This window comes from Tamandua tetradactyla, chromosome 8 (assembly GCF_023851605.1).
Source record: "Tamandua tetradactyla isolate mTamTet1 chromosome 8, mTamTet1.pri, whole genome shotgun sequence".
Taxonomy (NCBI): domain Eukaryota; kingdom Metazoa; phylum Chordata; class Mammalia; order Pilosa; family Myrmecophagidae; genus Tamandua; species Tamandua tetradactyla.
Window position 1 is genome coordinate 39,940,263 of NC_135334.1, and position 16,301 is coordinate 39,956,563.

The 16,301-nt window shown below is 38.9% G+C and overlaps 1 protein-coding gene and 2 pseudogenes across 7 annotated transcripts in view; 2 read left to right on the forward strand and 1 right to left on the reverse strand.

The window, feature by feature from the left end:
• LOC143644309 (interstitial collagenase-like) overlaps nt 1-16,301 on the reverse strand; it is a 60,777-nt gene that overhangs the window by 11,791 nt on the left and 32,685 nt on the right. For all 7 annotated transcript variants that reach the window (XM_077113131.1, XM_077113127.1, XM_077113132.1 and 4 more), the window contains one exon: nt 7,334-7,411. In XM_077113131.1, the coding sequence (XP_076969246.1) occupies nt 7,334-7,408 (75 nt within the window). In that variant the 5' untranslated portion in view covers nt 7,409-7,411. The remainder of the gene's footprint in view (nt 1-7,333; nt 7,412-16,301) is intronic.
• Nucleotides 5,182-5,395, forward strand: LOC143643350 (phosphatidylinositol N-acetylglucosaminyltransferase subunit Y-like; annotated as a pseudogene).
• LOC143643351 (protein archease pseudogene) lies at nt 9,985-10,498 on the forward strand (annotated as a pseudogene).

Genomic DNA, 16,301 nt, shown 5'->3' on the forward strand with positions numbered 1-16,301 from the left:
ATTACTTCATGATACCTACCATTTAATGTTCAATTATTATGTGTCAGACAGTGAACAGACACATTGTGCCCAATAGTAACTTCAATCCAGATGGTTATCCTTCAACTAGAAATAGTTGCCCTACTCATCCATCCATCCATCCACCATCCATCCATCTACAAGTTGAGTGGGGGAAACACCAGTTGAACACAGATCTGATTCCAATTGGCCTCACACTCTTCATGCTAATCCTGTTACCAGGCACAAAACACACTGGATGTAGCAGTTTTACTTTCCTAACGGAGAAACTTTTGCTTCTTCTAACAGTATCACAAGATTCCAGGACTGTCCCACTAATTCCCACATTCTCACTCTGGCTGAGATCTTATTTGACACCAAAGGCACTGATGTCCCACCATCTAGTCCTGCAGATCTCACTGGGGCTTTGGTTTATGTAGTTTTGCTGTAACTTTTCAGAGTTGAAACTTCTACTGGAAAGGGAACTGGATATAAATAATGTCACAGGTTATTCCAGCTAGGAACATAGACTGAAAACAGCATGAGCTTTGAAACCAGACACACCTGGATTCAAATTCTGGATCTGAGTGTAATTGATCATCTGAGGGATCTTGGGCAGACAACCCCACTCTGAGTCTCTGGCTCAGAGATAATAAAACATAGCTAACAAAAGTTGTGACTTCTCAGCGGGCAGAGTTCTCGCCTGCCATTCCAGAGACCTGGGTTCAATTCGTGGTGCCTGCCCATGCAAAAAATAAAGGGTTGTGAGACTATTCATTCATTTGACACTCAATAAATATTCACGAGCATCTGAACATGTGCTGGACATGATTCTAAGAATATAACAGGTGAAGAAAACTAGGAAAATTGTCACATTCTTGTTGAGGGAAAATTAATAAATATATAAATAAATATGAATATACAATATACACTACAGAGTATATTAAAAGGTAATACTAGTGCTATGAAATAAAGTGAAGAGAGTGAGGTGGGCAAGTTCCAGGTAGATGGGCATGTATATAATATTAAATAGGTTGTCAGTATAATGTCTATAAGAAGGTGACATTCTAGCAAAGATTGGAGGGGGAGAGAGCGAGAGAGAGTCATATGAATATTTAAAGGAAGTGCATATCAAACAGCTTAAATGTTCAAAAGAAAAACCCAGTAGTGAGAGATGACTGGAGAGTGTGAGAAGAACATGGAGGCCACTCAGAATGCAGGGAAATGGGTGACCAGGTCTTGTAAGACCTTGTAGATGAGGGAGGAACTTTGCCTTTTACTCAGGTAAGGTAGGGGTCATCGAGACTTTTGAGCAGATGACTGATATGATGAATGAATGTATCATTCATTTAAAGTTCCTGTCCCAATGTCTGAGGGGTAGCAGGTATCCACAAATGGAAATTCCTTTCTCCTTTCCCCTTCCCCTTTCTCTTTCTCTCTCTCTGTCTCTCTCTCTCTCTCCTTAATTATATTATAAATACAAATGAGGTTTTATTTAAGCTTACTCTCTTATTCTTACACTCCCAACCACCATCTGTATGGCTTCATCAAGTACCTGTTTCAAAAGGTGCCTGGGTATACAGATATATACCTAAAGAATTGAAAGCAGGGACTCAGATATTTGCACACCAAATATTCATAGCAGCATTATTCGCAATTGCCAAAAGATAGAACCAACCCAAGTGTCCATCAACTGATGAATGAATAAACAATATGTGGTATATATGCACAATAGAATATTATTAAGCAGTAAAAATGAATTTCTGATTCATGCAATACTATGCATGGACCTTACAAATATCTTGTTGAGTAAGATAAGGCAGACACTGATGGGAGTGTTTTGTGACATCCAGTTCATACTCCAGGGTTATATGTGTTCCTGGCTTGGAGGAAATAGAGTTCTTCTACTATGGTAGCACACAAATACAAGAGAGGGCTGCTGTGTGTAAAACACCCCCCTGCTTTGGCCATGATGGAGAGCTGCTGGCTATCTGATCCTGCTTTATCTCTTTTCTGTGAGTGAAATGTCTTTCCATCAGACTCTGTGTGAGTTGTGCTTTTGCTGGTGAGCCAAGCACCTGTACTGGAGTTGGTTAAAATCTCTAGATGTCTCTCCTCCTGACCAACAGAAAGAGAATATGTGTACTATATATTAGTGCAGTGACTGGCACTCACTGAGCACACAAAAAAAGGTTTGTAATTTTTAAGACTAAAATCCTTCAATGGTTTCCCATTGTTTACAAATTAATTTTATTTCTATAATTAGTGTATCTTTTCATATTTATGGTAATAATGTCTATAAACTAATAGTAGCATTCAGGATCTTCCTGATTCAGGTCCAAAGTTGACTTTCCGGTGTCCCCTCCCACTCATCCTGACCCCCTCCCCCAAATACATGGAACTATCTGTTCCCTAAATGAGAGGAACATTTTGTCCTTTAGCTCTTTCATACTTTTTATTCCCCTCTATTTTTAGCTAACAAAATTTTACCATTTTCCAGGTCCTTGTAAATTTGACTTATTTCCGTCTGTGAGATAGTTCTCCTACTCTGAATTTCCATAGAGCATTACACTTTTTTTCATAGTACTTCCATATTTTACCTTATCTAAGCTTCACTCTTCTAATGGCAGGTAATTTGTTGAAAGGAAGGGCAGTGTGTTGTTTGTGTTTATATCCCAGCCTACTTCCCAGTGCTTACCAGGTTGTTTTGCACAAACTTGCTCAATGTGGAAAATATTAGGGTAAATACAATAGAATAGAAAAAAACGGTACATCAACATTTTTAAATAACATTAAAATGGCGCATTTTAAGAGCATTCCTTTTTTAAGTAACATTTCTTATCATTTGCAAGGCTGAGGGGGAAGCGATACCGAATAATGGAATTGCTGCCCAATGTGTGTAGAATCTAATACCATGAAATATAGGGATAGCCATAGCCTATAGCACCCAACCAGATTCTGTGAGGGCTGCATGGAGTGTGTATTCAGTAGAGAAGCTCATCAATACCATGACACCAGGATTTTGAGAGAAGAAAGAGTTTTATTGCAAGATCAACTGGCAAGGAGACAGGCGGCAACCTTGAATCTGTCTCCCTGATCCAAGACTTAAGGGAGATTTATAGGATTCAAAATACAAGTATGTGCTTTCCAGACAATTTATCTGGAAATCTATGAATAACCAAGACAAATTTGACCAAAATCCCTTTCAGCTACTCATCTGAGCTTGCCTTATTTAGTTCCTGTACTTCTTACTGGTAACAGTAAGTTAGTAGTGTAACAGACTGTCAGATGGAATGAGGAATATGCCATTCCACTGGCATAACTGGAAAAGTAAGTGGAGAGGAACTTAAACAAGCTGTGTGTTCAGTCATCTGTCTGGGATGATTTTCACTACCCCTGCCTGACAGAGTCTTGTGTTGGACCCTAGAGAGCTGATGGAAATGTATGGCTCTTAAGACATTCTGTGTACTAGAACAAATGTAAATGTTAATTGGGATTTAAGGTGAGCGTGAGGACGTGTGCCTAGTCAAGTTTAGAATCACATATTGCATTCTGAGAATTTTGGTGATTCATTCCATGTCAGAAAGGGAGCCAAGTGATCTGGTCTTTGAATTGCCTCATCAATTAATTTAATCTTGGAGTCTGTTGAAGACGAAACCAACTACTGTTTTCCTATTTCACATTAGTGCTCTCTGAAGCTGGGGTTCTTATAATGTTGGCATCTTCCATGTAAATATGGAAATATGGAGTTGGAACAGTTTCTAGCTCACAATAACAACTAAATAAGAGTTAGCTTTTATTGTTTTTATTATTATTTGTACTCTACCAACTAAATTCTGTGTCAGATAAGGCACAGGGACAGCCATTACCTGTAGCTCCCAACGAGATTCTGTAGGGGCCTGCGCCAAGCATGTACTCAGTACACGAGCTCATGAAAGACAGTGCCCTCTACTTAGGCACAAGTCTGGTTCCTCCTTTTAGCTTGGAAAGGAGAGTAGTTCCCAGGCCACACAGCCTTCACGAGGAGGATCCCGATGGCAGAGCAGGGGACGATGCTCAGAGAATAAACAGGGCACAATGATTTCAGAGAAGGCACCTCCAAGGACTACAACCAGACCTCCTCAGGAGGCTCCATCCTAAAAGCTACCCAGCCAGAAGATGGGCCTCCTTTCAGGTCTTGGAGTCACAGAGCTTCTTCGGATCCCCCAGAGTAATTCCTTTCCCTTTTCTCCTAGGACCCTGCTGTCAAGTTTGTAAGGGCAAATCAGCATATTCATTTATACTGGCAGATGATCAGAGCCCCTTTAAAAAGGGACCAATGCTTATATCCTGTAAATAGATATGGATCTTCATGTCTGAAAACCTATAAATGCACTTATCAATATAAGTATTCATAGATATATATACTTAACACAGTGCTTGCAAAAGGTATATACATACAATTTTGGAGGAAGTATATATGATAAAATAATACATTGAAACGTTATATTGTAGATTTTGCTCCATATTTTCTCTGTTCTTGCCAGAAGGAGGTGTTCTCTAGTCTCTATACGGATTTTCAGGGCTCCAAAACCAAAGTTACTTGAAGACAATATTTCTTACCAGCTTTTAGGAAAACCTGAGCGCATATGAGGTGGTTATAGTTGGTGTCCTCAACAAGAGAGGAAGGAAAAAACTTTGGGGGAAGTTTGAGAGAGTGGGGCAGTTTTCTTAAACTGGAAAGAGGGAAATTTGGACCCTTCCCATCAGGTATAAAGACTCCCACTTCTGCTGAGCCGGACTGAGGGCAGTGAGCGCAGCCAGGGCTGACCGAGGACGTGGAGCAGTGCAGTGGCGCACTCACGCCGGCCCCCTGCACGGTCAGGGGAGAAGGAGCACGGAGGAGTCGCCCGGGGCCTTCGATCCTGCGCTGCTGAAGTTCCAGGGGGTGCCCGCTCTCCAAGAAGCCACTCAGATAAGAGCACCGACACATGAATTGGTTAATGAAGAGCTGGGAATAGCATATCCAGTCATTGATGGCGTTCCTGATATGACACCACAGGCAGCTGGGATGACACATCAAAATAAGAAGCAAGAAGAACTGGAGCAGCACTAGATCTTAATTGAAGAAAACACACAACACTTAAATGTTGCTAATGCTATATACCTTTTCAAAATCAGGGAGGCGGGTAATGAGTGGGGAAAATGTTTCTGTCTCCTCCTACGTTGACTGTCCTTATTCCGCTGGTCGCCTTAGCAGGACTGTTCCATTCCGCCTCTGTTGAAGCAAACTTCCCACAGCACTGCACTAGCACTGCAGCCTGTGCTTTACAGTCTGCTCTTGCCAATTACCATACCAGTTTATGTGTTCTTCCAGCTTTGGACTTGGATGGGTATTGAACTCTTCAGAAATCATTAATGCAACCAGAGCCAAGATGGTGTATATGTAATAATGATGTGTCTTGGGCTCTTATCTCTGAAAGTTCAACTAGATAGAAATACTGGAGGCCATTTAGTTTGTAGGAAGATGCTTTGCCTTGCATCTGTCAGGCTTAGGCCTATGGAATGCTTAAGATGCAAAAGCTTCTGTTATTGTACTGTTGTGCAGTCTTGTTTTTTGAAGCTTCTGAGTTAGAACAACTGATGTCTCAGAAGACACATTTTGACAAAGTGTCTTCTTGAGGATTAACAGCACCCGTCATCAATTATGACTATTTGTTGTCTCACCCATTTAAAAGTTAGTCATTTGAAATTTTGTTTGTTTTGATTCAAGGTCTTTGGTTAAGTCACGTTAGGGATGACTAAAATAATTCCAAAGGAGCAGTACTAGAGTAGTTTTAGAGAAATGCATTTGAACTGGTGTTACATAAACCTTACTGTAAAATAGAAATTTCATGTTTTTGCAAAAGTTTTGAGTTTGGAAAATTAACTTAATTTCTTTGACATCAAATGCATACATTGGTAAATGAGATGTCAATACACCCCCCTCCCCAAAAAAAAAATACTCATGCTTTACTTCCAGCTCTGTGGAAGCACCCTGGGGTGGCTATGAGATGGACCAGGCCAGGGTGGATCTCTTAAGAGTTGATCCTTCCAGAGTGTATAAATGAAAAATAACTGAAAACTCAGACATTATCTTCTCCAACACACCAGTAGGTGGCAGAGCAAAGATTTAAGTAAACCCAGGTCTGCACGACTCCAAAGTCAGTGCCCATTTCAATATAAATGTTTTCTGCTCAAAACAGTAGTTCCTAATTATAGCTAGAGAGGATAGTTGTCTTATAGTGGGAAGAAGATGTGGAGGGGAAATCTCTTTCCAACTACCCATGAAAGGGCCAGGTAGAAAAAGCACAGACTTTAGAATAAAATGACTTGGATATGAATCACAGGTGTGTGGCCTTGGATGTTATCATTGACCAAAAGGAAATAATCATGCAGAGCCATTTGTTTATGGCATAATTGACCTGTCAAGTACTTTGTACATTAAATCACTGTATGTTGCAATAATCCTTCCTTTCTGACTTTTAAAACTGTCCCTGTGATCAGGTACGAAATGGCAATGAAAGGTAAGGAAAGGATTCACTAAAATGTAACCCATTTTCTTGGTCCACAGTTAGTATTTTCCTGAATTAAAAATAGAAATTTGTCCCTAGAATGTTAATACATACAGTACAAATTTGATATATCCAATTTATCAATACTACAAGCAGCTTAATTACAAATATAGAATTTGTTGTAAGTATACAGAGACAGAATATATAATTGTTATAGAAGAAGCCTGATTTTTGTGTTGGGCAGATGTGGACTAAAAATGCAATTCTAACACTTTTAAGCCTACTATCCATAGGCTGGTATTCAGTTTTCTGGAGACTCTCAAAGTAAATTTTATATATATATATAAATTTATTTATTTATTTATTTATTTATAAAATTTTTAAATAAAATTTTGTTTTATACAATTTTATCTCAAAATAAATGATATTGAGATCTTCCATGACAGTTTTGAGAATTAAATGAAATAGTAAATGCATTATAGACAGTATTTAATCACATAATTCCTCTGGGAGTAGAAAGACACCTTAAATTCTCATACTTTAACCCTCTCAAATTCGCAATAAGGAAATTGAGCCCCTGCATTCTCAATTATTTTATCTCATTGGAATAAAAACTATCGGAACGATCGTTTGAGAGTCTCGATGGGAGTATATCAACACACTAAATATTGATACTGAATGCTTATCTATAATGTAAATTAAATATAACTCTTGAGCAAGTAAGTGAGAATATAATTTTCTGCTAAATACAGATCATGAAGTAACACAGTGGATTATCCCCTTTATTAATTTTGGAATCTTACCCAAGGAGCAGCTATATTGTTCGGTGCAGTTTTCATCATCATCATCATCATCATCATCATCACCTTCATTGCCATGAACTAAATGTGATTCAAAGAAAATAAACAAAGGTGACAAATGTCTTAGTTGCATAAATTATGGCCAGGAAGTCAAGTAACACTTCCTCGACTAGTGCACGACTTAGTCTTGATGTGACTTATTTCACATTAGGTCAGTAGTGAATTTACCCTTTTAGGTAATGTGAATGATATAATACTTGTCCACTGTACGTTAAATGATTTTAATGCAGCGACTTATTTACAGAGCGGCACTATTTTTTATTTTCTCCTGTGTAAATGCTGTATTTAAAAATAGAATGGCTGTCTAGGTCTCTGTCAACAGATCTGCCCTGGTGCAGTGAGAATTGATGGGCTGTTCACATTTTAAGTCTGTTTCTTACTAGAAAAATCAAACTGAGCAAACAAATTTAAAAACACACACACACAATGCTTTATGACCTATAACATGAGTTTCAGAGCAAGTAAGATGGTAGAAGAAATTTATTTTTGGACAGAGACAATGCAAGACAATGGAAGATCTTCCTGATTCTCTAATAACACCTCCTGTTGGGGAGAGTCTAGTCTGATCACCTGACAGACTGTCCCACAGCAGAGACAGCTATGAGAGAATGGGAAGGCTGAAATTTTATAGCTAAGTTTTGCTTTTTTCTCTGAAGAGATAAAACCAATTGCATAGATATACTCTATTTTCTGTTTAGTCAAATAAAAGACAGTGTGTCAACCAGCCCGGTGGGGCATGGGCAGCATGAAAAGCTGCCTGGACTGTTTGTGTGTGACAGAACCTTGAAGGATGAACAGGAGTTTGCCAAAGGGGAACATGACCCAGAAGTGGGAATAGCATGCACTAAGCACAGAAATACACCCAGTAAAGCATATGACTAATTTGATCAATATAAACCAAGGTAAATTATCTTCTGTGTTATGCATTTTTAAACTCCAATGGTTAGGATGGATGTCCACACATCATGTTAGGATCAAGTTAGGATAAATTTGGGGGCCAGTTGTGGAAAAGGTTAAAGCATTAGAGTGGGATTAGACTTCCTGGGTTCACACTGTGGTTCTGCCACTTCCTACTTAGACAGCTTTTAGCAAGTCTTCTAACTTTTTCTGAGGTGCCACAGAGCTTCCACATCTATAAATCTGGTATGTTAACATGTCTCTTATAGATATCATGAGAATTAAATGAGATAGTATATACAAAAGCTCTGTGTAAACCCTCACGTGTGGTATCTTCTTTGTATGATGGATGAGATGAAGTTATGGCCATGTTAGCTCCTTGTGACCCTCTGGGAGTGAGTTAGCAATGTTGAAAAGGTCCTTTTTTTCCAGAAAGAGAAGGGCTTCTTCTCTTTCTCTTCTCTTAAGCCACCAAGAGATGAAGTAACTTCCACAGGGCTTCCCTTAGTACCCAGTGCTCCCTTTACACAAAGTATAAATGGTTAAGTTCAAATTGCACAAACCACTATATATTAAGCAGTGTGCTTAGCTGGTAGTCTCTATGATTAAGGGAAGAAAGCACATAAGTGTTAAGTGTCTACACTCTGTAGGACTCTGTCTTAGATATTCAATATCTATTATCTCCCTAGATATTCAACATCTATTATCTCCCTTATGCTTTATAACAGAATGATTTCCATTTTAAAGATAAGGAAATTGTGATTCAGAAATTTGATGCAAATTTACCTTTTCATTTACTTTTCCTAGTAATCCCTCTTTTCCCTCAGTGAGGGAAAATTCAAAATAAGCAATGATTTTCAGCCTTGAAGTTATATCAGAATTTGTATTAAAAGTAGAGATAAGTGGACTCTACTTCAGCTACTGAATGAGAATCTCTGGGGAAGGGTCCAGGCACGTACATTTTTAGAAAGCCTCCCTGTAACTTCAAAAATGAGCTAAGAACTCCTGTTGTAAGAGAGGATAGAATATATAGAACAAGAAAAGCTGGTTTGTGATCATGCAAACTTGCTTTGGAATATTAAATGCACCAGTTGGTAGTTGAGAGACCAGGAGCAAATTATTGAAAGCGTGAAGAGTGGTGGTTAAGTCCCTGTTCACTGGATCCATTTCCAGTTATAGTCCAGGCATGTTCCTACCAAGGCTCTGTGCGATTGGGTTGACGACTCTTACTCTGTTCTGTGATGATTCCTGCCTTGAATTTTGTTGCAATGACCCAGTTAGGGGTAATTATTGGAGATAAGGCAAGCTATGGTTCTGCCTTCAAAAGCTGATTCTATATATAAAGGCAGGTAAGGATTGAAATAGTTTGTCCCATAAAGCAAGAGCCTCAGAGTCCCTAAAGTTGATGGCTATTCTGGTGATCCCTAAGGGACTGTCTTTCCTAATTCATTATTTCATTCTACAGCTATTTATTGATCATCTACTATATGCTAGGTACTGTGTAGATGGTAGGGATACAATACAGGGCAAAAGGAGCTATAGTTCCTGTTCTTGATTAGTGCAAAGTTGGGGAGTCACACTAATAAATGTGAGATAATTTCTCAAAGGAAAGGGAAATGAACTCTTGGAGAGCATAGAGCAAAGGTTCTGATCAAGAATAACCTCTAACTCAGAGCTAAAGCATGAGTAGGAGAATGTCCAATACTACACTTATGGCCCAGCTGGAGGAAGATGTGAGAGAACACATTTTGTCTGAGGATCAGAAGGCAATCAAGGCCAAGTATTCTCCAGTCAATCAGAAGTACAAGTGTTTGGATCATACAGCTGATATCCAGTTACACACATGGGGAGATGCTTTGGAGGAACATTTGATCAGTGTGCAGTGGCTATGTTTGGTTACATGACAGATACTGGGACTGTTGAGCCTCTCCAAACAGAAGTAGAAAGCCAAGGAGATGACTTACAACCTTCTGTTTCACTTTTTGGATGAGTGGCTTTATAAATTCTGGGCTGATGAGTTCTTTATACCCTAGGAAGTGAAAGTACTCAAGTATTGATTAAAGGAATTTCAAATTGCGGTCAACTGGGTGGGGAGAAGAGTTTTCATTGCCCAAGCATCCTCAGGGAACTGAAGTCAAGACAATAACATATTCATCAATGCAGGTCAATAGTGAAGAGAAGCCAGGAGTTGTCATGATCGTTGACATTTAAAATACAAAGAGAAGGAGGAGTATAACAGAGAAGACAGGATTTAAAAATGGGTATGATTGCTGAATCATTATATTACTATTTCTTATGGCTTCCAGTGTCTTGGAGCAGCTAGAAGAAAAAATGAAAAATCCTGGACCTGTAACCCATGCCAAACTTTAAAATCTGCTCTATAACTATCTGTTAAAATGTGCTTGGAAATGTATTGCTTTTTTGTATATACAGATCTTATATTTCACATTAAAAAAAAGAGTTGAAATAAAATAAAATAAAATAAAATCCAAAGAGAAGACTCCTTCCTTTTGAGAAGATAGCATAATATATTGATGGATAGAAACTTACAAAACTGAAAATTTTAACTTACAGTGTGACTTTCAGAGATGGCCAATCAGGGCACAGCTGTGGTGACCCAAATATTCAAACTTTAAAGAATTCTTCAGGTGGTAATTATGGCCCCTTATGAAGTCCCTGTTGTGGCAGCAGGTGCTTCCCTCCCTTATAATGGAAATCAAACCCTCCAGCCTGGTCCCAAAAGTGATCACCAATGTAAGCAGCAGCCCTGGAGACCCTTCTCAGGCCTGACTACTAGCACTCTGGAGTGTCAGCGAGCTTCTCCAAAGCCTCTGCACTCTAACCACTCTTATCTTTCTTTGATAAAAAGAATAATTTGATCAAAAAAAAAAAAAAAGAGTGCATAGGAACCAACTAACTAGGTGAATCAGAAGCAACAAAAAGAAAATTGCCAAGGGTCAATTTTTTTTTAAGAGTAAGTAGGCAAAAAAATTATTGAGAGTACATGCAACAGGACAGAGGTGAGGGAGGTGAGAGACAATAGGCAATGTGAGCCCTGTGCTTTTATAGATTAGCTTTACTTATTCCCCCTCCCCTCTCCTCATTCGGGGTATTTTCTTCTTCCCTCCCTTCTCTCCAGGGCAGTGCCTGGTGGTAGATAATACATTTGGGTGGGTGGGTTGGCTCTACAAAGTGTCATGTTTTGCATCCCTCTTCCAGGATCCTCCAAACCCTGACTTAAATGTTGCCTTTGTCACCCCATGAGCCCTTAGTTCAGGGCTGGGCAGCTTGGACTTGGCTGCCTTTGTTGTCATCATTCCATCCCCTCACTTCCTCTTCTGCCCGCAGAGGGTGACACTGGGCTTCAGGGTCTCCTTTCCCAGCAAAGACAGAACAGAGGAACTGCCAATGAATGTTCTCGCCTCTACACCAGAATCGATCCCTCCTTCCCCACACTTAGACCCTCTCCATTCTCCTACGCAGCTCTTTGTTGAAGGATTTAACGTTTGTGTTGAAGCAAATGATTCAAAGAATAAGTAGATCCACATGGAAAAATACACTGAATATATTAATTACATTAAAAGTAGTAAGAATATAGAAATTTGTATGTATGTAGAGTCTGATTCCATTTTATTAAAAAGTATGTGTTTGTATGTATGTGCATCAAAAAAAGAAAGAAAGAAAGAAAGAAAAGGAATATGCACCAAACACAGTTACCTCTGACTGAATGTAGAAGTGGAGCACAAGATGATTCCCCCCAACTCCATCAATAATGATTGTTTTTTTGTTTCTTTTTTACTATGAGAATTATTGTTGGAGTTTGTGAAAACTTATGTGAGTAAAATATGTATCCCAACTATAGGGTCTCCATTAGCAACTACTGTTCTCTCTAGTCTTCATCAGTGAGTGATTTACAATTTAGTTTTTTTTGTTGTTGATTTTTGTTTTATTTCCCAAAAATACTAGAAAGACACCCATAGGCCCCTTGGAGACAGCGGCTCATCAAGGGCAGTGTAATCATTTTCTATGAGTTCTGTAAGAAATTACCAACTTAATGGCTTCACATAACATAAATGTACCATCTTATAATTCTGTAGGTCAGATGTCTGAAACAGATTTTACTTGACTAAAATCAAGGTGTTTTTTTTCCCTGGAAGCTCTAGGAAGGAATTTGCTTCCTTGCCTTTTTCGGCTGCTAGAGGCCACCCAAAACATTCCTTGATAAATAGCCTCTTCCTCCATCTTCAGAGTCAAAAATGTTGCATCTCATCATGTCTTCCTGTAACCACAGCTGGGGCAAGTTCTCTGCTTCTAAGGACTCCTATAATTAGAGAGGGCCCATCTGGATAAGCCTGGATACTCCCAACATCAAGGTCCTTCAGTTTAATACATTAGTGTGTTAATCTGCAAGTCGCTGGAACGTGATACACCAGAACTGGAACAGCTTTTAAAAAGGGGGATTTAATAACTTACAAGTTTATAGTTCTATGCCTATAAAAATATCCAAACTAAGGCATCTATGGAAAGATACCTTACTTCAGGGAAGGCAGATGGATCAGAAACTCCTCTGTCAGCTGGGCCATCATGTGGCTGGCATCTGCTGGTCCATTGCTCCTGGGCTCTGTTGCTTTCAGCCTCTGCTCCTGTGTGGTAGCCAGAATGCTACCAAACTTGGGAGGAAGCAAGCCTTCTAGCTTCCAAAATTGTGAGCCAATAAATTCCAGTTGTTTAAACCAACATATTCTATGTTATCTACCATAGCAGCTGGGAAACTAAGATACTTTATAAAAACTTTAAAATCAGCTTGTAAAGATTTTCAAATAATCCCTTTATGATTTAATTGAAATTACATTAAATTTATAAATTCATTTGGAAAAGTTTCCATCTTTACAATATTGTCATTCCATACATGAAAATTATATTCAGTTTTTTTAACTTGTTTTAATTGTGAAATGTAACTTAATGCAAAAAAAAAAAAAGAAAAAGCAATAATTTTCAAGGTGTTCTAGTTTGCTAGCTGCTGGAATGCAATATACCAGAAATGGAATGGCTTTTATAAAGCAGAGTTTAATAAGTTGTTAGTTTACAGTTCTAAGGCCAAGAAAATGTCCCAATTAAAACGAGTCTATTGAAATGTCCAATCAAAGGCATCCAGGGAAAGATACCTTGGTTCAAGAAGGCCAATGAATTTAAGCGTTTCTCTCTCAAGTGAGAAGGCACATGGCAAACAGGGTCAGGGTTTCTCTCTCATCTGGAAAGCCATGTGCGAACACAGCATCATCTGCTAGCTTTCTCTCCTGGCTTCCCTTCACGAAGCTCCCCGGGAGGCATTTTCCTTCTTCATTTCTAAAGGTCGCTGGCTGGTGGACTCTGCTTCTCATGGCTATGTCATTCTACTCTGCTCTCTCTGAATCACCCATTCTCCAAAATGTTTCCTCTTTTATAGGTATGGTAGTTAGATTCAGTTGTCAACTTGGCTGGGTGAAGGCACCTAGTTCTGTTTCTGTGGACATGAGCCAATGGTATGTGAACCTCATCTGTTGCTGATTTATATCTGCAGTAGGCTAGGAGGTATGCATGCTGCAATGAATGACGTTTAACTTAATTGGCTGGTGATTAAATGGAGAGGGCAACCTTGCACAGCCCAAGCAGCTCTGCATACCTCATCTCATCACTTGCAGCTCAGCCCAGGCCTTTGGAGATGCAGAAAGAAATCACACTGGGGAAAATTGTTGGAACCCAGAGGCCTGGAGAGAAGGCCAACAGAGACCATCCTGTGCCTTCCACTTAAGAAAGAACCTCAGTTGAAAGTTAGCTGCCTTTCCTCTGAAGAGCTAATGAAATAAATCCCCTTTTATTAAAAGCCAATCCATCTCTGGTGTGTTGAATTCCAGCAGCTAGCAAACTAGAGCAAAAGGACTCCAGTAACTAATCAAGACCCACCCAAATGGGTGAAACATGCCATCACCTAATCCAGCTTAACAACCACTCTTGATTAAATTACATCTCTGGGGAGATGATCTAATTACAGTTTTAAACATACAGTATTGAATATTGATATTATATTGATATTCTTGGAGAGCTGACCCCTCTGGGTTTCAGGGTTTATTTAGCCTAAGAACTTCTGGAAGTAATGGGTTTCAGGAAAGTAAGCTTAGGACATGAAACTTAAATGAAGCTAAGTTTTGTTGCTCTGTGACTGGATAGAGTGTTTCTGAAATCTTCAATCTTCTTAACTTCTTATTGAAATCAGTGGAGACTGGCCTGATTAAAGCATGAATACTTCAAGCGACTATAATCTGCTTTACCATCTGTTTTAGATTGTAAGCTGCCAAAATGCAATATACCAAAAATGGAAAGGCTTTTTTTTAAGAAGGGAATTTATTAAGTTGCAAAGTTGTAGTTCTAAGGCCATGAAAGTGTCCAAATTAAGGCAAGTCTCTAAAAATGTCCAAACTGAGGCATCCAGGGAAAGATCCCTGGGCTCAAGAAGGCCATTGATGTTCAGGGTTTCTCTCTCAGATGGAAAGGCACATGGTGATACCTGCTAGTCTTCTTTCCAGGCTTTTTTCAATGGTTTTCCTTATGCATTTCCAAAAGCTGTGCGGGCTCTGTCAGCACTGTGGGCTTTTACCAAATGGTTCCTTTTTAAAGAGCTCCAGTAAGCAACCCCACCTTGAATGAGTGGAGACTCATCTTCATGGAAACCACCTAATCAAAAGTTACCACCCACAATTAGGTGGGTCACATCTCCATGGAAACAATCAAAAAGCTCCAAAACCATCAATAAAGAGTGAGGATTAGAAGACATGGCTTTCCTGGGGAACATAATAACTTCAAACTGGCACACCAGCACTTTCAGTCTGGTGAACGGTACCACCTAAAAATGTTGGGTGGTGGCATACCCTGAGGAGTAGCGTGCCTTCCTGTAGAGCTCTGTCCATTGTCACTTACCCCACTTAGAGAAGAATAGAGTCTTTCCAACCCAGTTTTGTTCCGTGACTCATGCTGTAAAACCTTGTTCCTGCTACTTGCCATTGTAATGCTTTTCACGTAACCCAGTGACTGTAACAGAAGCTGTGTCTATTCATGTTTGCTGATGTCATCCTCTGCCTCAAAGCTTTACAGGTGTACTCATTAATGCTCCAGGACAACCTTGAGAATTAGACACTTTATTATCATGCTTTTGATATATAAGAAAGCTGGAGCCCATTGATGTAAAGTAACTTGTCTGGTATCATAAGCAAATTAGTGGCAGTCAAGACTAAAACCCAGGCACATCTGACTCTGGCATCTGACTTCTCAGCTGTTCTGCTATTCAGCCCCCTCCACTGTCAAACCCAGGTAGGCCTTCAAATACATGGAAATGTCTATGGATAAATTAATTGTAATTGGATCCATGTGCAACCAAAAACCATGTTTGCTGAGGTTAGAGTATTCTTTGGTTGGTTTGATTCTATTTCAGAGTATGAGATGTGCTTTCTTTAAAAAAATTAATTATGAAACATTTCAAATGTTTTAAAACATGGATTTTAAAAAAGCAGAAAAGAATGTTGGATACGCATGCATTCATTGCTGAAATTATAAACAATACTGCCATTTTCTTTAGCTCTTTCTCTTTTTTTGAGGAGTAAAGTATTGTCACCCAAAGTATTCTTTTTTCTTGTAAGTATTTAATAGAGTTTTAAAATGTTATTTACTAGAGTCTTTCTATTTCTGCTACATTGTTTCTAAGATAGAACATAGAATTTGCTATTATGATTAGTATTTTATTTTCTTTTTTTAACCTACTTTTCAATTGCAAGTATATAGGAACTTCGACAATTTTGGTATGTTGATATTGTATTTGGAGGCATTGTTGAAATATCTCTCTTATTCTAAGGGTTTTGATTATTTGTTTTTTTTCTGCATAAGTGATCAAGTTATCTGGAAATAATGGTATTTTGGACTCTTTCCTTGCATGCTATGTCCATTTTTATTTTCTTTTCAACCAGACATTGTACTACATTTAACA